A 24,769-nucleotide genomic window follows, 5' to 3' on the forward strand; every position below is an offset into this window, starting at 1 on the left:
TGGGACGACACTTAACGCACATTCATTAAGCCTCGTTTTTTCAGAGAAAGGTTTATTTTAATTTAAATATGATAGACATAAGTGGAAGTGGCACTGATTGTCTTATTTTACAGACGAGGTCTAGATAGTATAATGAGGGTTGAAGGGCTGCTACAAAGTTAACACAATACCTCACATACAAGGTCTAGATCGTAGAACAAGGTTTGACTGGCCACTTGAAAGCTCACACTCACCCTACAGATTAACTCTAGATCGTATAACTAGGTTTGACCGGCCACTACAAAGTTCACACTAATCTCACAGATGAGGTCTAGATCCTATAATGAAGGTTGACAGTCCGCTTCAAAGTTCACACTAACCTCACAGACGAGGTCTAGATCATAGAACGAGGGTTGACGGGTCGCTACAAAGTTCACACTTACTTCACAGACTAGGTCTAGATGGTACAACGAGGGTTGACGGGTCGCTACAAAGTTCACACTTACCTCACAGATGAGGTCTAGATCGTAGAACGAGGGTTGACGGGTCGCTACAAAGTTCACACTAACCTCACAGACGAGGTCTAGATCGTAGAATGAGGGTTGACCGACCACTACAAAGTTCACACTTACTTCACAGACGAGGTCTAGATCGTAGAATGAGGGTTGACCGGCCACTACAAAGCTCACACTAACCTCACAGACGAGGTCTAGAATGTAGAACGAGGGTTGACCGACCACTACAAAGTTCACACTAACCTCACAGACGAGGTCTAGAATGTAGAACGAGGGTTGACGGGTCGCTACAAAGCACACACTAACCTCACAGACGAGGTCTAGAATGTAGAACGAGGGTTGACGGGACGCTACAAAGCTCACACTTACCTCACAGACGAGGTCTAGATTGTAGAACGAGGGTTGACGGGTCGCTACAAAGTTCACTTGAGGTCTAAATTGTAGAACTTGGGTTGACTGGCTGCTACAAAGTTCACTCTTACCTCACAGACGAGGTCTAGATCGTAGAACGAGGGTTGACCGGCCGCTACAAAGTTCACACGACACATCTGGCTTTCACCAGGGTTCAGGTATCCTCGAACGGGTCCAATGGACAGGAACTGGAAAATAAATATGTGAATCCAATTATAATTTGCAGTCATTTCAACAGAATTTCATTAAGCAGGATAAAAATGATCAAAGGATTATTATTATTGTGTGTTGCATTGAAATTTTGTTTTAAAATTTAAGATTTTACTTATTGCATGATTACTTTCCATCAATCAGTCTTATCAAAGATGTTACGTGGAACATTGAAATGAAGGTATCGTGTTATTTTGGAATCAAAGCCGGCCCATTGGACCCGACACTGTCAGATATACATATAAATTGATATACTGTAGGTAGGGCAGGTTACATGCCAACAAATGACAAGGAGAATAACTCAGACATATGAGTATAAAACAAGAGCACCGCAGAACGGTTGCCAACGCTCGGCTGCGGATGCATTTTTTAATAAATGAAAGCTTGTCAGAATTTATTTTTTTTAAAGGTCAGGGTGACCTTGACCTTTGACCCAGTGACCCCAAAATGGGTGTGGCGTGTAGAACTCATCAAGATGCAGCTACATATCAAGTTTCAATGTTGTAGGTGGAAACACAATGATTTATGAGCCAATGTTCAAAAAAGGTTACCAAAATGTTTAGGTTTTAGCACGACACGGACGGCGGACACGACGAGCTGGCTATGACCGAAAACAGCCGAGCTAATAAAATCACATATCTGACTGTCGAAAGGTCAGGTTACATGCCAATAAATGGCAAAGGATGGTTCTCTGACTTGTTTCTCACCTGACTATCAGTAGGGCAGGTAACATGCCACTCAAATGACACGGGGCGGTTCTTCGACTTGTTGCTCACAAACACCATCCGACGTCCACGGCAAAACAGGGGCAGATTCCCGAAGGAGATCCTCTCTTGTGACAGGAACGCCAGCTGTGAAGAGCATAGTTAACCAACTTTACAATATTATGTCTTATATTTACGTGTTTAACTGTTGATTTTTGAATCAGCTGCTATCATACAATTACGCAGCTCATATGTTCTAGAGAAAGGAAGAGCAATAACTAAATATCTTAACAGCAAAATATCAGGACATAATGTTTTATTGTAACTACTGTAACAATAATTAACTTTAATGTACTGACAATTAACCATGGGAAGTAACACCTAATCTCATATGAAGTTGACCTGTATTTTAAAATATATAAGAGCAAGTAACTCCTAACCTAATATGAAGTTTACCTGTATTTAACAATATATATGAAGTAGAAGTATCTCCTAATCTAATATAAAGATTACCAATAGTTTACAATATATAAGGGGAACTAACTCATAATCTAATATGAAGTTTACCTGTATTTTACAATATGGTATAAACGGGAGTAACTCCTAACTTAACATAAAGTTTACCTTTATTCTGCAATATAAGGTCAAGTAACTCCTAATCAAATAGGATGTTCACCTTTACTTTTCAATACACGGGTAAGTAACTTCTCACCTGTCCGGGAACTGGCACGCTCTGCACTCCGGGCACTCCGGTCAGATCTTGCTGGTCAGTCATGGGCATGGTCTCTCCCATGATCCTCTTGTCATACCCGACACCCGTGAACGTAACAATGGCCGTGTCACCATTGTGCACATGAATTGGGACATCCACCTGTATTTGGGAAATGATTTATTTAGGGGTTTTAATTCTACGGATATTCTTTTCATAATATTTTTTTTTTAAGTTGGATAAAGTAAGCTGTATTTAAGGTGTTTGTGCTTAAAAATATTTTCTTCAAAATATTTGCAGCCATAAATTATCTGAACTTACTTCCAACTACACTTATCCCTAGATGCAAACAACTTTTTACTATTATGCACATGTGACAAACCAATCTTCCAATATTACATTGACAAAAAATTAAGGTACCGTAATTACTCTATGTTTTCGGACACTTAAAAATAATTTTTTTTTTGCGTCCGAAAACTTAGAAATGAAAAATATATAACAAATACAGGTGTCCAAAAACTGAGAGTCGAAAATTGAAGTGTCCAAAAAGAACGTCAATCATATCCATGACTACCGGTAATCAGCAGGCGCTTGTAAAATACCATGCCATATAGTAAAAATTACAGTTATATATGTTTGCGCAGCATTTTAAATAATATTAAATGCTTAATTTATTTGACAGAAAGTTAATACAAGGTTTTGCTTTGACCAACGAGTTCAAAGATGAGCATGTGATGTACCGATACTCGCTAGTATGAACCTGTAATTAACGCAATAAAAAAAGCAAACTGTGAATTCTTTGTTTGTTCGTTTCCGATAGTTGTTGTCTAACACCTTCCATTGTTCTTAAAACCTGCAATAGGGTGCATCACATTTTGAAGCGTTAAGTATTTGTCACAGTTATTTTACTGAGAAGGGGTAGTACAATTGCGGTAGATAATTGAACTGTTAATTGGCACTACCCCTGGTAATTGTCATAACGCTTATGCTATCGGGCGAAACCATTGTTTAATACCGGTTTACAATGTTATTTACCCAATAACGCAAATGTAATGGTCCGTTGCCCTCAGGCCATGTTTTATTGTGTTAATCTGGTTGTAAAACCACATGATCGAAGTGTCATTAGATATCGAAAGAGGACCAAAATTTGGTAAAATAGCACTGTAAAATCTACTGTCCAAAAAACTAAGAGACATTAATTATGGAGGAAAACTCGTGTGTCTGAAAATTAAGAGACACGAAAAATAATTATTTTTGCTAAAAAAAGGGGTGGCCGAAAACTTAAGACTGTCCGAAAACATAGAGTAATTACGGTAATTTAAGATTGAATCATAATACATTTCTATATTGATAAAGGTCACTTTTATGTGGACATCTTGAAAAAAAAGCAGAAAAAAGTTTGAAATGAATTCCAAATAACCTTTTTAACAGATATTTCACACAATCTGAAGGTACATGAATAACAATCTTCTCAAAAAAGACTTATAAACATTCACCATGGTAAAAATAACTTCTTATACTAACCATGTAAGTCTTAGCCTCAATAGGTGAAAATCTCCACTCAATGTTCAAAGATCGCCCAGGTGGGATTTCTCCCATCGGATTGAGGCACTCGAAGATTGGCTGGTCAAAGTTCTCCTGACGTATGAGGTCAAGAGGTGTGAGGTCAAACTGGTAGCGGACGGATGTGGCTCCACCGTTATACAGCTCATACACCTGAAAATTGGGTTAAATGAAGATAATTGGGTTTAATAGTAATAATTGGGTTAAATGATGAAAATTGGCTTAAATGGTGGATATTGGGTTAAATGTTGAAAATTGGCTTAAATGGTGGAAATTGGGTTAAATGGTGAAAATTGGGTTAAATGAAAATTGGATTGAATGAAAATTGGGTTAAATGAAAATTTGGTAAAATTGTAAATTTAAATTATATGACATGTGGTATGGAAATACAGGGCTAAATGCATGTGAGTTAAGTATTGCCCCAGATCAGCCTGTGCAGTCCACACGGGCTAATCTGGGAGGATACAATACACCTAAACTGGGCCTCACTATTGCAAAATATAGTTCTTATATTGTAGCGCAAATCTTTACAAAATTATGTTAGAATTTAAATAACTTCCTCATTTTGGTTACTAATCAGGCAATAAAGAACTCTTTGTTGTTCAACTCTGCAAATGTACCTGTTTAGGGCTGATCTTTTCTCCCACAGGCACTGGTGTGAACATGTGCTTGCTGGACGGGAAGTGAATGTAGTGTCTGTCCTGGTCAACAGTCACACCGATGAAATTCAACTGAAAAGAAGTAGACAACATTAAATACACATAGTCATATATTATCAAGAGCAAGTGGAGGCAGCTTCTATTTAATCAATAAATTGTTAACATCAATTTATTTTCAACTGAAAAAGGCAACATTTATTAATATATATGGTCATATCGATAAAATTCGCCTTTTTATAAGATGACAGATTTCCGATCATAGATGGGCATCTTTTAAAGTCGAAAACAGACAAAACTTTACAGAAAAAAGGTGTAAATCTGGTTCTGAGCAGGAATAGTTTCTCAAAAAGCCTTAGGCTATTTTCACCATCAAACCAAAATGAAACTTACAGTCCACATTTTCGAATAAAAGACTTAAATATATATGTAAAAAATTGCTGCAGTTAACACATTTTCTATAAGAAACAAAGTGTAAATGGCTATAAGACAACCAGCATAAAACCAGAACAGCCTGTGAGTAACTCATAGTCCATTCAGATTTTTATACCGTACTTTGCTGCTCACCATGGAGTATCTGAGGATTGAAAATGAAGGCTTGAAAACTTGAAATAAGAAAGGTCTTAAATTTCATTTCATTTTATGAGGAACTACAAAAAGCGTATCTGAGTGGTCTAGGGTTACAATGGTATTCTATTGATGAAATGTGAACAAAACTTCAGTGTACCAGGATTTCTCTTCCACGGGCCAACTTCAGCAGCACGGGCAGCCTGTCAGTTCCGGCGATAAAGTGTTTATAGCTGAACGTGACGCTACCGCACTCTCCTGGGTCAAGTTTGCCCTTGCGAGGCTCAATAGTGAACAGGTTGTTGTCCATGACCTTCATCTGGGGTTGAAAAATGTAGCTTTCTTTATCTATATTTGTGTCTGTTTCACAGTTTTCTAAAAATTCTTTATACAAACTATAAATACACGCACCAGCTTTTTAAATAGAAAATTAAGGGGTATTAAATGTATTAAATTTACAATATTCTATATAGTTGTAGTTGTTTTATGTATCCGACACATACAAATATTTCAAGCCAAAGCAGCAATCATTCTGAATTCTTAATAAATTGATATTTATTTGAGAAGGAAAACTATCTTTTCCCATTTAACATTCCTTGTTTTTTTTTACTGTTGTTAATATTAAAAATGTATTGAATTAAGTCCTTGCAAAAAATTTTAGCCTCCCTCTGTGAAAACAAGCCTTAAAGAATGAGCGTAAAGTGTTGTCCAAGATTAGCCTGTGAAGTCTGCACAGGCTTATCAGGGACAACAGTTTCCGCACCAAACTTGAATATTTCTAAGAAGATACTTTCTATAAACAAACAATTCTATACAAGCTGAAAGTGTCTACCTGATAAGCATTATGGGTTAATTTTGTCCCTTCAAACTAATCTGGGACAACATTTTACGCACATGCATAAAGCCCCACTTTTCCAGAGGGCGAATGAATTAAAAACTTTAGTAACAACCACCTTGTATCATACCTCGTGCAATTCATCCTCATCAAACTCCCCAGTCTCTGCCCAATACTCCAGCTCCGTATGTAGATCAGACGGGAACAGGAAGGCCCTGGAAAAACATATAAAAACATCTGTGTATTTTGGATGGGTCATGAATAAGAAAAACAGCATTATGGCTTAATTCAGGGCATAATTGAATCAATTAGAGACAGGTAAATAAACAAAATGTAGGTCAGTTGGGAACAGTAAGGCCCTGGCAAACATATAAAAAACATGTGTATTTTGGATGGGTCATGGATATGAAAAACATCATTATGGCTTAGTTAAAGGGATAATTGGATGTAACAGAGACCAGTAAAAAACAAAGTAGAAATCTAAATGGTGTAGTTGATATGGTGTTCAAAGTGCTATCAGGTTGAGCCAGGTTTGATCCCTATTTGGGGACTGTTCTCTTTATTAACAATTAACCAAGGCATTTGGTGGGTTTCCAGCTAAATACATATATTTGAAGTAACAACACATGCCGTACCATTCTGTTGCAACGGTGCCCGTATTCTCAAACATCAGGTTCACAAAGCACGCCTCGCTACCCAGTGGCGCAGCGCTGAAGTTGAAGTCCATGATGGCGCGCGTGTATACAGGCGGGCGGCGCTGGTGGCTGTGTCGAGTCTGCACGCTGTACATGAGCTCGCGAGCCGACGGGTCTGAGTCCAGACAAACGTTGAGGCTAAATGGTAATATATGATTATCAGTCTTTGTAATTGGGCATTAAACAAATTTGTTGTTATTTTTCAAAGTTTATATATGATTATATGTGCTTATCAGTGTTAATAATTGGGCATTCAACAAATGGGCCGCACTCTAGATAAATGGTCTTAATGCATGAGTGTAAAGTGTCGTCCCACATGAGCCCGTGCAGTCAACACAGGCTCATCTGGGATGACACTTTTAGCCTAGACTGGATTTTTCTTTAATTGTAAGAGCGTCTTTAAGATGTCACCCAAAGATACGAAGTACTCGTTCTACCCATGAAGCGGCCCTCAGGCACGTCTCAATAAGCCTGAGGCTTTTGCTACAATCAAGCTTATATAAATAGGTTTAAAGTAAATATTTCATTGGAACAAAAAAGTGTAATCTTCGGCTAATTTATATCACTTATTTTCATGAATGCCAGTTACTCTCATGCATACAATTAAAATATACTTAAACTATGCAAAACACTTTTTTGTAGGGGGAAGGAGCATTTACTTGTCCAAGGAGAAAAGTGACCACAGCTGCTTCTTGCTGATGCCAACAGCACTTCCAAAGCAGCGGGCATCTGTGATGGACATTGTTGGGAAAACCCCCGTAACAAGAATGTGACACAGATGCTGGGGTTCCTGGGTGGAGGCACTGGAGACATCTAACAATAGAATTATAGGGTATTCCAATAAGACGTCTAAAAATAGAATTATAGGGTATTCCAATAAGACGTCTAAAAATAGAATTATAGGGTATTCCAATAAGACGTCTAAAAATAGAATTATAGGGTATTCCCAGAAAAGATAAAAGCTAGCTAAAATTAATAGGTTCAAATTTATCAACAGCAAATGCACACCTTCTGGGGTTATAAGCTGGTACGAAATGGCGAACTGGTACGTCACTCGTCTGATTGGTCGAACCATCGCGGCTATGATCTGTCGAGAGCGCGCTGGTATAATGCCCTCCATTCTGTCCAGTTCGAGTCCTGAAAGCAGCAGCAAATAGTAAAAAAAAATCTTTAATCATTTTCTTTATTTTCTATGCCAGTGAAATGTTGAATGCTATTGTCCAAAAAATAATATTATGTCTGTTAGCAACATGTTGGGCCTGTTGTCAAGAAATCTCAGAAATACTAACGCGGGAACTAATTCAAGCACACAATCAAAAAAATTATCAGTTGAAAAGGGGCATATTTAACTACAGCAAATTTGTATGCACAATAACAACGTTTGCACATCCACGACTTTATACAGTAACGAACAATAACTGTAAGTTCCAATGAAAAGCATTCTTCTTCAGGTTCATGTCTACAGACAGACAGATGTCCATGGTGAATCTAGTATACACTCCTCTACTGTGATGAGGGTGGGAAAGGGGAGGCATACAACATGTTAAAGAAATAAACCTCATTCTGGGAAAACAGGGCTTAATGCATTGATGTTAAGTGTCGTCCCAGATTAGCCTGTGTAGTATGCACAGGCTATAATCAGGGATGACACTTTCTGCCTTATCTGGATTTTCCCTTAGAAGAAAATTCTTTTAAATAAAAAATACCATAAAAGCAAAAAGTTTTGTCTCAGATTAGCCAAAGCATATACACAGGCAAATCTAGGATGACACTAGGCACATGCATTAAGCCCAGTTTTCACAGATCACAGCTTGCAGTTTTACCAATTTTATCGGTCCTCGTCATTTCCTCTGGATACGGTCCATCCAGGGTCTGGTCAATGGAGAGCCGGTAGTGCAGGCTGCAGCTGCTGTTGTTGAACAGTGTGATGTGCTTCGAGGCCGAGCTGCCAACAATCACGTCACCAAAGTCTAGGTAGCCTTCCTCCGCCTGCAAAGCAAATTAGACATAATTTTCTTAAATGATCACTTCTTATAGAAGAATTTTTGTGTTTAAAACCATGAGAATAAATTTCACGTGTAAAAAAAGGAGAGAACAAATGTCTCATACAATTCTAAAAATTATTGCAGTTTTTTTGTGGAAAAATACGTATGACAACAAATTTCTAATGAAATTCTATCTTAATTGCAGATTTTTATCCTTTTTAATCGATAACATCACATTTTTCCATAAAATTCTTTAAAACTCATATTCTTATATGTCAAAATTATGATCTTACAGATTCGAAAAGATATATAATTGATATAAGATTATTTTTTTCCCATTACCAGTTAATTTTAGATTGTATACACAAACAACATAAATTTGATACATTAAGAAACTTGAAGGCAAATTGATTTTTGTTTTTAAAAAAGCATTAAGTCTGTAGAGAAGATTTTTAATTCAATTTTGTCTTGTACTCTTATGATATAATAAACAAAATGTCCTTCTGACATGTGGCTTCATTAGCCAAGAACCAGACTCGAGAGTGTCTCAGAGGAGTCTGCCCAGTTCACAGATGACACTTTCCGCTCTTATGGAATATTTTGTTGAACCCTTTCCCACTCAGAAACAAAGTGAAAATAGCTATGTGCAAACAGCATAAAACCAGAACAGCCTGCGAGTAACTCGCCGTCTGTTCAGGTTTTATGCTGTTTGCTTCTCATCAGTATATAAGGGTTGGAAATGAAGCCTTTAAAACTTGAATCTAATAAGAAAGGTCTTTAATTAAATTTAACTTTCTGAGGGACTACAATTGCTTCAAAATACGTATCTGAGTGGTAAAGGGTTAAAGAAAGCCTCTTCCAAACAAAACCCAGTCTAAGCAAAAAGTGTCAACCCCTATAAGCCTGTGCAGCCTACACAGGCTAATCTGGGACATGCATTAAACCCTGTTTTCCCAGAGCACGGCTCATTTCTCAATCCACCCACCTTGATATCACCGATGGATCCCTCACCGACCGCTCGAACATCAAACTGCTTCTTCTTGCCTCCTGACGACGTGGAACTGAGCCCCTGACCCCAAACTACCAGCGCTGGTTTCATCACGTACTTCTGTTCTTGCTTTGGTACAAACGACCAAATCTGGGACTAGCAGAATAAAAAAGGATTTCATAATTAGTTTTTAATTTAAATCTTAATATTTTGGCTTGATTGCATCAAAAACATATGGCTTATTGAAATGCTCTCAATTCACTTTCCTGGGTAGAACCAGTACTAGGTTTACTTGGGGGAGATCTAACGAACGCTCCCACAGTGGGGATCTGAACCGTGACCTCCTGGTCATTAGGAAGACACCATATCCACTGCGCAACACCAACATAATTTCATAGCTGACTCTCACTTATTGGAGTTACAAAGGTTAAAGCCTACGGTATCAAAGACAGCAAACAGTGCAATCATCATCATCATCATCATCATCATCATCATCATCATCATGCCCATCACCACCACTATAATCATAATCAGCAGCAGCAGCAACAACAACATTATCATCAGCAGCAGCAACAACATCATCATCATGACCATGATTATCATCACCACCACAAAAAAACACCACCAAAAGTAACTGCACATTGCAAATAAAAGTAGGTAAATTATCTATGAAATGAAATTGATTGATATGTTAAAACTTAAAAGGTCTCTGGAAACATACCTGTGATTCATTGGGCTGAATAATACCCGCCTCGGGGACAACTGACAGCAGGTTCTTGTCTGCAAACCTCAGCTTCCACTCAAACCTGTGGAACAGACATGAAAAAATGATACAATGAGCCTCGCATGGAAAAACAGGTCTTAATGAATGTGCATAAAATGATGTCCCAGATTAGCCTGTGCAGTTTGCGCAGTCAAATGAGGGACAACTCTATATGCCTGAATTTGCCCAGGCCAATGATGGGACGACATTTGAAGCATGAACTGCATTTTCACTTTTTTTTGCGGAAAGTGTCATCCATAAAAAGCCTGTGCTGACTGCACTGAAGGCTCAAATCTTAACCGAATAGATATCTGGGCCAGTATTTATAAAGCTTCTAAGGGAAATCTTAACTTGAGCTGTAATAAAGTGAAAACATGATATCAATTATTCAAAGTGAAACCCAATGTTTTCTTCTTACAAATTAATGAAATATATAAGATACAATATATTAAAATACATACAAATTACAATAAACATTCATTGTGTTAGCGATATTTACTTGTTTGTAACAATTTAAAATAAAAATATTTATTCATGGAATAACCAAAACCAATGTTTTCTTATTATAACAAATTGATGCAAAATATAACATACAATAAATTAAATACATACAATATACAATAATATTAATTATTTTTGCAATGTTTACTTGTTAAAAACATTTTAAAGTAAACATATCTGCACATGGAATAGCCAGAAACCTGAACAATATATTAAATGATAAGAAACTGACCAAAGATTTTTCCCGAAAACATCTTTATGACATTGACTACCAATCCATTACCTCAGAGGAATCCGAGACACATTCTTGATCATGTATGTGCGCTTGGATGATGTTCCAACGCACGTTGGTTTGAAGAAGATTTCTCCCTGGGTATCCAGAAGAACTAGCGGGGCCTCGGCAGAACCAACCAACTCCAGCTCCTGAAATAAATATAGGATATTCGAGCCACCCTCTAGGAAAATGGGGTTTAATGCATGTGCATAAAGTTTTGTCTTTGATTAGCCTGTGGAGTCCACATAGGCTAATAAGGGACGAGACTTTCATTTTTAAAGTATTTTTCATTTAAAGAAAGCATCTTCTTGGCAATAATCCAGTTTAGACGTAAAGTGTCGTCTAAATGATTTTAATTTTAAGTCAGCCATTGCTAACATTTTGTTTTCTGTATTAAACATAAAAAATAACCACTGTGAATAATCTCACTCTGAAGCCTCATCTAAATAGCCTTACGATAGGCTACAACCCAGTGTGACAGTGTTACATAGCCTTACGATAGGCTATAACCCAGTGTGACAGTGTTACATAGCCTTACGATAGGCTATAACCCAGTGTGACAGTGTTACATAGCCTTACGATAGGCTATAACCCAGTGTGACAGTATTACATTAGCCTTACGATAGGCTATAACCCAGTGTGACAGTGTTACATAGCCTTACGATAGGCTATAACCCAGTGTGACAGTGTTACATAGCCTTACGATAGGCTATAACCCAGTGTGACAGTGTTACATAGCCTTACGATAGGCTATAACCCAGTGTGACAGTGTTACATAGCCTTACGATAGGCTATAACCCAGTGTGACAGTGTTACATAGCCTTACGATAGGCTATAACCCAGTGTGACAGTGTTACATAGCCTTACGAAAGGCTATAACCCAGTGTGACAGTGTTACATAGCCTTACGATAGGCTATAACCCAGTGTGACAGTGTTACATAGCCTTACGATAGGCTATAACCCAGTGTGACAGTGTTACATAGCCTTACGATAGGCTATAACCCAGTGTGACAGTGTTACATAGCCTTACGATAGGCTATAACCCAGTGTGACAGTGTTACATAGCCTTACGATAGGCTATAACCCAGTGTGACAGTGTTACATAGCCTTACGATAGGCTATAACCCAGTGTGACAGTGTTACATAGCCTTACGATAGGCTATAACCCAGTGTGACAGTGTTACATAGCCTTACGATAGGCTATAACCCAGTGTGACAGTATTACATAGCCTTACGATAGGCTATAACCCAGTGTGACAGTGTTACATAGCCTTACGATAGGCTATAACCCAGTGTGACAGTATTACATAGCCTTACAATAGGCTATAACCCAGTGTGACAGTATTACATAGCCTTACGATAGGCTATAACCCAGTGTGACAGTGTTACATAGCCTTACGATAGGCTATAACCCAGTGTGACAGTGTTACATAGCCTTACGATAGGCTATAACCCAGTGCGACAGTGTTACATTAGCCTTACGATAGGCTATAACCCAGTGTGACAGTATTACATTAGCCTTACGATAGGCTATAACCCAGTGTGACAGTATTACATAGCCTTACGATAGGCTATAACCCAGTGTGACAGTATTACATTAGCCTTACAATAGGCTATAACCCAGTGTGACAGTATAACATTAGCCTTACGATAGGCTATAACCCAGTGTGACAGTATTACATAGCCTTACGATAGGCTATAACCCAGTGTGACAGTATTACATAGCCTTACGATAGGCTATAACCCAGTGTGACAGTATTACATAGCCTTACGATAGGCTATAACCCAGTGTGACAGTATTACATTAGCCTTACGATAGGCTATAACCCAGTGTGACAGTATTGCATTAGCCTTACGATAGGCTATAACCCAGTGTGACAGTATTACATTAGCCTTACGATAGGCTATAACCCAGTGTGACAGTATTACATTAGCCTTACAATAGGCTATAACCCAGTGTGACAGTATTACATCAGCCTTACGATAGGCTATAACCCAGTGTGACAGTATTACATTATTTTGTTGTATTGTCACCAGAAATCATGTTCATGAAAGTCAGGTTAATGCATATTAAAAAATCATTTAAGTCGCCTTCTCGGGTAACTGGGCTAAATGCATGCGTGTTATAAGTCATTCTATTTTAGCCTGTGCAGTTGGCACAGGCTTATCAGGGACAACACTTGTTCTCTTTATGGACATGTTCATTTAAAGAAAGTCTCTCCTACACAATAAACCAGTGTAGGCAGAAAATGTGGTTCCTGATAAGCCTGTTTGGACTATTCCCGCTAATATATAAGACCCATGGGACGACACTTTCCCCACATGCATTATGCTGAGTTTTCCCAGAATGAGGTTCATTTGAGTCTATTCTGGTCTAGATAAGGTGGTTACCCACCTTGTTGTATTTCTCATTGTCATTTTAACCCACCTTGTTGAATTTCTCATTGTCATGGTAACCCACCTTGTTGTATTTTTCATTGTCATGGTAACCCACCTTGTTGTTTTTCTAATTGTCATGGTAGCCCACCTTGTTGTATTTCTCATTGTAATGGTAACCCACCTTGTTGTATTTCTCGTTGTCATTCAGTCGCATGGTCAGCTTGTGTTTGTATGTCTTCACCTCCTTGGGAAGTATTTTCACAACGAACACCTGCTGTTCTCCTTTCAGCAATGCCTTTGAGGGCTTCACAGAGAATGTGCTGGAAACACCAAGGGGTAAAATAAAAAATACAGTTTGTAGAGATAGGTTTACCTTTTAGCAATGCCTTCAAGGGTTACACAGAGAATGTGCTGGAAACACCACGAGTAACATAAATTATTTTATAAACAGTTTGTAGAGGAAGGCTCACATCGTTTGTCTCAACAAGTCCAGAGTGGAAGAAGGGAAAAAGTAACAGACAGGAGTGCACACTTCTCAAAAAAGTATAGATAATGCAGCCATATTGACACCATATTTTCTTCTGCATTCAATGCACATTAAATGTGCATACAATACATTTGAGGAAGTATTCTTAAGATCTTTCCAAGTACTGGTTTTTCCCAAGAAACAGACTTGAGAGTCTCTTATCTTAAGATCTTGATGAAATGGAGACACCATATTTTGTTTGTTTTTATAATATGCTTTGCATTAACTCAACACTCCATATTGCCACCTCATTCCCTCTGGCAAATGATGATGAGGCATGTCGTAAAAAATAAACATAATTGAGAACATCATAACCAGGACTTACTCTGCCATTTGACAAATAAGCCATTAACTACAAATTGACAACTTAAGCTGAAGAATTATTTGTTGGGATGAAAAGAATCATTATAATAACTCATGACATAGCCAAAATTACAAGAGATTTGCCATAGCTATGTAAACTTGGCTTAAAAAAAATTGGAGCCAGCGAAAGCCCTGATAAAATGAACTTGTACACAAATCAAATCACTACCTCGATGGATCCTTCTCTATGTCAAACAGTATCGGAGTGGACGCGGTGTTTCTCATCAACAGGGTACGGTACGTAGCCTCTTTGGCATTCACGGCAGGGAACACAAGCTTGGCTGCGTCCAGCGTGTAACGGGGCAGGAACGTTTCGTTGTTTGGCATGAACGTTTGACCTGGTTTTCAAAAGCATGTCTAAGGGTAACTGAACCCATAAGGACTTTTAGACCACCAAAAAGGGTCTCTTTTGGATTATTACTGGCTAGAACAGCATTTAAATGACCTGACCCAGATTTTACTGGCATAAGCTCAAATCTACTAGCCATTCAAATAAATTTGACTAAAAAATAGCCTTAAAAAGTTTTGAAATCATATATTTGCTTTTTTGGAAATCTTATCTACAATTTTTTATGTAACTGTAATGTAAATTGTGTTTAATTTTTACTTCACCTAGATCAAAGATTGCAACAATAGCGACAGTCCAAAAAAAGAACAATTTATTTTAACGGACCATGACATTGTGCTTAATGCTTTGTGCAAGTGCATTAGGACCCATTTTCCAAAAGTAAAGCTCATATAAAAGGAAAGAATACAAACATGCCTGCCTGAGGCTAAAATTAATAACTCGGATTATTTGATTGCACAATAGTAAAATGGTGGCCATTTTCGGTCCGATTTGCTAGTTTTTTGACAAGAGATATTATTTTTTCATTTTAAAAAAACTGGGGGCTCGTAATACATAAGGGAGCGCTTTACATTACAAAATACAGTATAGAAGTTAACCCTTTGCATGCTGGGAAATTTGTCGTCTGATAAAATGTCATCTGCGGAATTTCTAAAATAAGCATTTCTTCGATTTTTTTCCAAAGAGTACTATCAGAATAGCAAACAGTTTGGATCCTGATGAGACGCCACGTTTTGTGGCGTCTCATCTAAATCCAAACTGTTTGCAAAGGCCTTCAAAAGTCTGTTCCAGCACTAATAGAGTTGAGCCTCCACACAAGCCTACCTGCACAGTTGAGGGTGACACACCAGGGCGGGCAGTGGGTGCTGTCTTCCACCAACTTGTAGTCTCGCAGACTCTTGTAGAAGGCATAGCACTCAAGCTCGGCTCCGAAAAACTGGTTAGGAGCATTCTAAAACAAAAAACACAAATGTAACCCGGGGGTTTTATGGCTGTGGGGTTGCTTCTTTCCCATTTTAGGGGCAATTATTTGGGGTCATCTGCCAATACAAGTTTCACTTAGACTTGACTACATGCTAATTCACAACCATGCTATAAGAATGTCAAAATTTACTAACATTATTTTATGCACTTATTGAGGCCAAAAACCATTAATGTGCAAAAACATGGTGTTTTTTTTTACCATTTGAAGGATACGCTTTTTTATGCTTTTACCTTACATCTGAGTTTAAATATACAAGTTCAGAACTGACCATTCCATTTGCAAAATGAGCAAATGGCTATAAATTAGCAAATTTGTCTATAGAAAATTGCATTTTGCTACAACTTTTTCTTTTTAAAAACTCATCAAATTGCCAAAATGAAAATAATTATGTTTTACGGTAATTTTGACTAAAGACAATTTTCAGCCAATGGGAGCCCTGCAACTCAAACAACTGTTTTTACACACAAAAACAAGTTCCAGCTTGTGTTCAAGTCTTTTTAGATCAAATAAGGCCCAGTTCACAAGGTCTTTCTTCATATTTTTATGTTTACATTTAAATTGTTATAAAATAAATAATTGTAAGTTTAATTTTAACCTTTTTGCCTGCAATACACAAGATTCTAGACTTATTTAGATGTTCATGACAACAGGAATTGTACATGTTCAAAATCAATGTAACAACATTGTGTAGCCTTAATAGGATAATAATTTTACATCCTTACGGTGAAAACGTTGTTTCACAGAATATAGTTATACTAATTTTCCCAATTCAAATGCCACTAAGCCTTTAAACAAATAGCTGAAAAAAAACAAATAGAAGTAAAAATTCTCTCCATCTTTCAGGAAATACTTACTGGTTTAAATTTAATTTGGAAGGCACAAGATTTCAGGGGTGGAATGTCAATCACATCTGGGGTGACAGTGAAGGTTTTCTCAGCACCTGTAACATAATCAAATATATATCAGTGCAAAGTAAGAAACAATTGGGCCAAAATGGACCTAAATTACTCTTCATAATAATGTTGTTTATTCGGTTTTTGGAGATTTTTCCCAAGTTATTTGCTAATAAAGTTCCTTTTAATCATGAAATCTCCAGGGTGTGGAAAGTTTTGATTACAATAATAATATTTGAACAAACTTTGTAAAGGATTTTTTCTGGAATTACTACACCACTGACTTTCTGATTTCAGGGTTTATTCAAAGTGTTCATGTTCCGCAATTAACAAACATGTAAATACAAGACATGTGTTCAGTTTTTTATTCACTTCAAACAAAGTTATGTTAATGTAAGTATCTCGCAGTAACCCTGTGTTATTCTCTCATTTAGCATCACTTTGTCTTTAAAAATCTATTGAGCTGCACTTTAGGAAAACGGGGCTTAATGTAAGTTCATAAAGTGTTGTCCCAGATTTCACTGTGCAGTCTGCACAGGCTAATCAGGGAGGACACTTTCCACCTAAATTGTTTTTTTGCAAAGAGGAGACTTCCTTTGAACAAACAGTACCATACAAGCCAAAAGCGTTTTCCCTGATAAGCCAGTTCAGACTACACAGGCTAATCTGGGACAACACTTTACACACATGCATTAAACCCTGTTTTCCCAGAAAGAGGCTCAAATTCATTGTATTACCTCCCATCCATTGTACGGTAATTTTTCCTTTAGTGTGATTGGTCAGCGTAACATTTCGGTCTTCAATCACACGAAGGTTCTGGCAGTTTCCAAAATCCACAACATTCACATCTGTGCTCACATGTGGCACAAAATTCTGAAATGTTTGGAAACAAAAATAATAAAATGAAGAATATGCTTATGGTTAAAGTAAATAAATCTTAAAGCAACATAACAACAAAATAGTAAGTTCGGCACAAAATTCTGAAATGCTTGGAAACAAAAGTTAAACAAATGAAGGATTTACTTATATTGAATAAATGTAAAATCAACATATGTACAAAAAAGTTACAGTAGCATTTGCTCTAAACTAAATTTTGTCTTCCAAGTGCTCAAATGTCTTTTCTCTGTTTTCAAATAAAAATAAAAACAACAATTAATGTTTTGACTCGAATGCAAGAAAAGAAGAATAAGATCCCTTTGTGCAATAAAAGAATAGTAGAAGCTTTCAACAAACAATTTTCTGTATTTGTATTTTGCAGATTTATTAAAGATAAATTGGATTACACATCACTTGGGGCTTTCTTACAGTTTACTATTTTTTTAAGGGCACCTGCCAGAATTACCATGTCAACGTATAAAATCAGCTACTTGCCCTATTATATACATAAAAACATTTACTTGCAAGATTCTCTTTTTACTCACCAAAGGATTCAGGCCTTTGGGTTAGCATGAAAACGGTTTAGGGCCCATGCTCTGGAAAACTGGGCTAAATGCATGTGTGTCATTGTCATCCCAGATAAGCCTGTGCAGTCTTCACAGGCTAATCAGGGACAACACTTTTCACCTAGACAGGAATTTTTGTTGAAAAGAGACTTTAAAAGAGACTTCTTTAAACAAAACATTTCACAAAAGCGTAAAGTGTCATCCCTGATAAGCCTGTGCAAACTACACAGGCTAATCTGGTCCCACACTTTATGCACATGCATTAAGCCCCTATTTCCCAGAGCAAGGCTTATACAAACTACACAAGAGACACTTACAATGATATCAGAGTGGAATCCGTCATTGAAGTATTCATCCATCGGTGGAACTTGGTGCAGGGGATGTTCTGATGGGTTCTCCACTGTGCCAATCTGAAAACATTTAGGCCCCAGTCTGTGAAAACTGGGCTGAATGCATGTGTGCAAAGTATTGTCCCAGATTAGCCTGTGCAGTCCACACAGACTAATGAGGGACAACACTTCCCACCTCAACTGGATTTTTCCTTAGAAAAGACTTCCTTTAAACGAAAAATACAATAAAAGCGGAATGAGTCGTCCCTGTTTCGCGTATGCGGACTGCACAGGCTAATCTGGGAGGACACTTTATGCTCATGTGTTAAGCCCCATTTTCCCAGAGAGCAGCTCATTTCACTTACAGCTGTTGTCATTTATATAAACATGGTACTCTAAAAAGAAATTTTCAAAATCCAATATACCACTAAACTTTCCAAATTTTGCGATGAAAAACACCTAATACATGTATCTTGAAAATTATCTGAAAATATTCCAAATGGTCAAATTGTGTGCAGCATACAACCGTACTTTTAGCCAGGACTACAATAAGCCCTGAGTGCAATTGTTTAGCCATACTTAAATATTTTGAGGTTTATTTCATTAAAAAGCAAAACAAATGTCCATACATGTTTATAAACACAGAACGCAATGTGCCATCAACAATGTGCCAGTAACTTGGTGATTTTATGATACAATATCATCCTGTTTAAAGTGACATGCTATCAACAATTTGCAAGTGAAAATGCCTTAATTAAACAAGCTTCAAGATTCAGTACTTTTTTCAAGGGTACTTAAGTAAGTTTTAACCTATTTCTTTTAGCTCAATTGCATAGAAACCCTTAGGCTGATTTGAAATGCTCTCGAGTCTGTTTCCTGGGACTAGAACCAGTACTTGGTGTCTATGGGGGAGATCTAAAGAATGCTCCAACAGTGGGGATCGAACCCGTGACCTCTCAGTCGCTAGGCGGACACCATATCTACTACACCACAGCGACCTTTCGTCCACGGATACTTTCATATTGTAAATTATAGCAATTGGTTCATACAAACAGCTCAAACCAACTTGGGAAGAGATTGAAGAAGTCATGCAAAAAATCAAAGTTTTCCCTAGCAAGAAGAACATGCATATGAACTTTCCTCTAGGAAAATGGGACTTAATACATTTGCGTAAATTGACTACCAGGTTAGCCTACGCAGTCCCCACAGGCTAATGAGGAACATCACTTTCCGCATAAACTGGATTTTTGCTTTGAAGAGGCTACTTTTAAACGAAAAATACAATTGGAGCGGAAATTGTCGTCCCAGTGTAGCTCATTATTAAAATATTTCAGTCAAAGATTTACCCTATGTATGTTTCATATTGACTGATTTAGCAAATTAAAGCTTAAACTTGGCATGCAATTTTTATGTGTTTTTTTTTATATAATGGGGGGGGGGGGACATATATTAGGGTAGGGGCATTAATTAGAGAACTAATGGTGTCCCTTTTAATTTTCTTACAGCGTCTTCAACTCATGGGATACAGGCATTATATTTCAGGGTGCCCCCTATGAACTAAGATGTCAAAAGTTTAAAACTCCCCTGGGTAAATTTAAATCACGACTGCCTAGGGTGAATTTTGATAGGTGCATACATTGTAATAAGGGTAAGAGGGTAAAGAAAAGGCATGGAAGGGATTTAATGATAACCCAGTTATGATTATTATCATTTTTGGTAATTGCTTGAGTAAAGCATTATCAAAGACACTCAGTGTATTATGGGTGCAGTGTTTACATAACTCAACCACACACACCTTGCCATAATGTTCACAATATCCTCACACCAGCCCGTGATACCATGGGATGAGACTCGTTCCAGGAAAACAGTGCTTAATACATGTGGCTAAAGTGTTGGCACAGGCTAATCAGGGACAACACTTTTTAGTCTAGACTGAATTTTTGTTAGAATTGACTTTAAACAAAACAACATCGTAACGGCAGAAAGTGTTGTCCCTGGTAAGCTTGTGCAGACTGAGCAGGCTAATCTGAGATGACACTTTATGCACATGCATTAAGCCCATTTAACCCAGAACTCTTCTCTTATTACTCACCAATACCCCTGACTGGGGTTGATCAGAAGCCGTCGCTTTATAGCTTTTCTTGAATCGTAGATTATCCAATGGCTCGACCTCAAAAGCCTCTTTCTATATTGGTTCATGATTTAATATGAATTTATTTTACTGGAAATACTAGGGTTGATTGTTCACCGTTGTTGTCATTTTTTACACTTTATTTGCTTTTTAAGACCAGGAAGAGTCAAACACAAAAATAAATTAGCATACAAATTAAATTTTGTTGTTGTTAAGTTGTGATGGCATAGCAAACTATTAAACACAATATTTTTATGAGCGCTTGAAAGAATGAAAATATGTTCATTGTCTACATTTGGTCATACACAAATATTTAACAATAAAACCTTTATTTAATTTCTTTTAATTTATTATTATTCTCCCTTGTGCACTTTTCTTTCATTTCACTGTCCAGAATAATTTTAAGTCCACTTTTTTAAAGGACAAAAAAAACAGCAGCAAAAAACTCATTACATCTCACAAAAGTTTGTTTTCATTTCATTAGCTAGCATAAAACAAATCAAAACATAAACTCATGCCAAACCAACTCTTTTGTCTTTCAATTCTTACTTTTTGAAAAAAAAACTTATTTTTTCTTTTCATTCAATAAAAACTCAAGCTATCCTGCAGGGAAATAATCAATAAACCATTGCATTTAGAATTACTTTTTGACAGAACATTTCATATGACCCTTGTTCTGACAAAACTGTGCTTAATTCATGTGCTTAAAGTGTGGTCTCAGATTAGCCTGTGTAGTCCACACAGCCTAATCAGAGAGGACACTTTCTGCTTTTATGGAATCACTGTTTAAAGAAAGTCTCTTCTTAACAAAAATCCAGTGTAGTACCTGATAAGCATGTGTAGTTGGCACAGGCTTATCTAGGACGACACTTTTCACCTAGCTTTTTTGAATTTTACGTTCAAAGGAGGTCTCTTCCAGACAAAAATCCACCTCAACTGGATTTTTGTTAAGAAGAAATCTCCTTTAAACAACATTTCTATAAAAGCGGAAAGTGTCTTCTCTGATTAGCCTGTGCAGACTACTACACATTCTAATCTGGGACAATACTTTAAGCACGAGCATTAAGCCCACTTGTCCCACAGCAAGGCTCAAATATATAGGAAAACATAACCCTGAGCACATACCGAAGGGGCCATGAGGGCTCCAGCATCGTCCAACTCCAGTCTCCCTTTCTGACGTAGCTCGTTGAGCTGTTCTGGCGGGTACACAGAGAAGCCACGTTCCACGTGCGTGCGGAAATTGTCGAGGTGTTTGGCCTGCAGGACCGCGGGCTTGACCAACTCGGAATGACACGTGCCAATAAGATCCAGAAACAGTGGTCCCTGGAGGATTGGATTGTAGAGATGAATATGAGCACTTTGACTTTCAAAATTACTGTAAAATTATTATTATTTGTGTGACATTAATTTTCGTTGATTTCATGGGTTGACTGATAAATGCATTAACCCTTTACCACTTAGATACAAATTTAACCCTTTACCACGTCGATATGTTTTTAACCCTTTACCACGCAGATACATATTTTTACGCATTTGTAGTCCCTAACAAAGTTAAATTTATTTTAAGACCTTTCCTGCTAAATTCAAGTTTTTAAAGCAACATTTATAACTCTAAGATACTGATGAGCAGCAAACAGCATAAAACTTTAACAGACTGCGAGTTACTCGCAGGCTGTTCTGGTTTTATGCTGTTTGCGCATACCCTTTTTCACTTTGCTTCTTATGGGTGAAAGGGTTTAACACAAACACATCTCAAAATCACACATGCAAATTCCTCTTGTGTGTTTCAAAATCAGAAATCCACAAATTGATGTGTCAATAAAAAAGTCATTTTTTTTTAAACAACGAAATTTCATGCCAATAAAAACAAACAATTTTACGGAAATTAGCAATTTTAAATGGGTGTGTCATCGGCCTCATAAACCTAATTAAAAATTATCCTCAAAACCTAAATGTTATTTTATTCCTTCTTCACAGGATTTAGCGCACTAAATTACCTGATAGACACGGCAGTAATGTAGCCACAAATGAACATAATAAAATATCCACAATAGCAGCCTCAGGAACTGCGATATGAGCGAGTGGCACATACATTCCCCTTGTATCCCATTAAGGTAGCGCACCCCTAATGGGCACATATCCAAATATAATCTAATTAATTATTTTCTTAATCAGCATCATTTCACTGAACTACATGCAAATTTGTAGGTAGGCTTTCCATGCTTTTTAAAAAAATATACCTATTTTTCAAAACCACCCCCACGCTCGGCTTTTGTCCAGTTTATTTTCACCCCTAAGGTATATAAAGAATCCATAATTCATTCAAATTTCCAAATATGGGCATGCAGTTGGTGTGTACAGATGCAGTAAAGGTGATTTAAGTTTAAACAAGATGAAATAAGTATTCTTTTACAGACATTTATTTTTTACAATTTTTAATCTATGGAACAGCGCCATGAAATGTAAAGTCAGCCAAGTAAAAATTGGGTTGGTTAAAAACAAAGTGTCATAATATTCAAAATAGTATCATTTAAGTTATATTTTAAACATTGTTTTCATAGAAGCACTATATACAGCAAAAATACCAAGAAATAGACAGATTTACCGTTAACTTTTTTAAATAAAAATAAAAATGCAACATGCATCATTCGTATTTTCAGCAGTAAATCGCCCAATTTAGCCATAACGTTGTTTTAATTTTAAAAATTGAAGGATGTGCATAAAAATGTCAACATATTTAACAATAAACATAGCATATATGCTATATTAAATCAAATTACGTAAGAAAAGAAATAAAACGCGTCACAAAAAGTATGTGATGTCGGCACGATTCGAACCTGCGTGGGAAGATCCCTCAAGATTTGTAGTTCATTGCCTTAACCACTCGGCCACGGCAACATTTGTGCCAGCTTATATTAGATATCCATAAGTAAACAGTTAAAAAGTCTGTCGATCTTTGAAGAAATCGCGAAATCGTATTTTTTTAGATGATATTTGGATCAAAGTCAATATTTATTGTAGCGTTTTTCCCAGGCCATTTTAGCGTGGCAAAAAGCCACGCCGCCCTCCCGGATCGCCACTCTGCCCTTTTCAAAGGCAAATTTCGCCACGCGCCCTTCTTTTCAAAGGCAAATTTCGCCACGCCCCCTTTTCGTAACATCTTTATTGCCACGATCTAACTTGGTCCGCAAAATCAGCTTCCTTGATTGTCTGTGATGCTCTGACTGTGCTTGATTTACTCGAGAGACGTCAACGTCTAATCGACTATATTAATCGAGTAGATTTAATCTATAAAAGTGCTCGATTTATAGGTAGTCACACTGACTGCTCCAAAGCTGTGAATTAGTCATGCGTGAATAACCCCGTGTCAGTATCAATTCGATAATGCCGGAGACTATGTTATACCAAGCGCTCCTTTTCGGTCGGCAATGTGTACTACTCCACGATAAAATCATTATTTCGGAGACTTTTGATGAAAAACTCGATGTTATTCTCGTGGCAATTGTGCATTGCATGCATTATTCAGTTATATCAAAACATATATTTTTACGCATAATTTCATTTAAAATCACAAACAAATTTATTCTTTATTGTTTTCGTCTTTAAGATAATTAGATCTAATTATTGAAATAATTACTGAGACGTATACTAACTTAACAAAATGCTAATCGTGTATACGATTTAACGTTGCTATGCGCACCTGTCGCTTACATCATTTGACATTTTATCAACATGGCAGACTATACAGAATTAAATTGTGACTCAGCAAAAATTGGCAAATAACGTCGTAATCGAATTAACGATGGAGATTATACTTTAAGAAGGAATAAATGAAATGTCTGTGATAATCAACGATGCATAAAAATGTTTTAGATAGCAACAACATTATTTATTTATTTGTAATTACTCGGTGGATGTATGTCACGGAAACGAGTGTTTGCATATTGTTAGCGATCAATTTACTCGCAATGTTATTTTAAACATCTGTCAAGATTATTGTTAGAAAATGGGATAAGACA

General features: G+C 37.1%; 1 protein-coding gene across 1 annotated transcript in view; it reads right to left on the bottom strand.

Annotated features, from left to right (window-relative positions):
• LOC127848350 (cilia- and flagella-associated protein 65-like) overlaps positions 1 to 24,769 on the bottom strand; it is a 47,684-nt gene that overhangs the window by 10,846 nt on the left and 12,069 nt on the right. Inside the window, exons 12-32 of the mRNA XM_052380771.1 lie at positions 21,876 to 22,073; positions 18,608 to 18,700; positions 17,586 to 17,721; positions 16,810 to 16,895; positions 15,796 to 15,922; positions 14,794 to 14,962; positions 13,917 to 14,055; positions 11,365 to 11,504; positions 10,539 to 10,623; positions 9,815 to 9,973; positions 8,668 to 8,833; positions 7,853 to 7,981; positions 7,504 to 7,657; positions 6,785 to 6,982; positions 6,280 to 6,364; positions 5,475 to 5,633; positions 4,712 to 4,822; positions 4,053 to 4,244; positions 2,532 to 2,690; positions 1,823 to 1,966; positions 977 to 1,093 (exon numbers count right to left, since the gene is read on the bottom strand). Of these exons, the coding sequence (XP_052236731.1) occupies positions 977 to 1,093; positions 1,823 to 1,966; positions 2,532 to 2,690; positions 4,053 to 4,244; positions 4,712 to 4,822; positions 5,475 to 5,633; positions 6,280 to 6,364; positions 6,785 to 6,982; positions 7,504 to 7,657; positions 7,853 to 7,981; positions 8,668 to 8,833; positions 9,815 to 9,973; positions 10,539 to 10,623; positions 11,365 to 11,504; positions 13,917 to 14,055; positions 14,794 to 14,962; positions 15,796 to 15,922; positions 16,810 to 16,895; positions 17,586 to 17,721; positions 18,608 to 18,700; positions 21,876 to 22,073 (2,946 nt within the window). The remainder of the gene's footprint in view (positions 1 to 976; positions 1,094 to 1,822; positions 1,967 to 2,531; positions 2,691 to 4,052; positions 4,245 to 4,711; positions 4,823 to 5,474; positions 5,634 to 6,279; positions 6,365 to 6,784; positions 6,983 to 7,503; positions 7,658 to 7,852; positions 7,982 to 8,667; positions 8,834 to 9,814; positions 9,974 to 10,538; positions 10,624 to 11,364; positions 11,505 to 13,916; positions 14,056 to 14,793; positions 14,963 to 15,795; positions 15,923 to 16,809; positions 16,896 to 17,585; positions 17,722 to 18,607; positions 18,701 to 21,875; positions 22,074 to 24,769) is intronic.

This window comes from Dreissena polymorpha, chromosome 10 (assembly GCF_020536995.1).
Source record: "Dreissena polymorpha isolate Duluth1 chromosome 10, UMN_Dpol_1.0, whole genome shotgun sequence".
Taxonomy (NCBI): Eukaryota; Metazoa; Mollusca; class Bivalvia; order Myida; family Dreissenidae; genus Dreissena; species Dreissena polymorpha.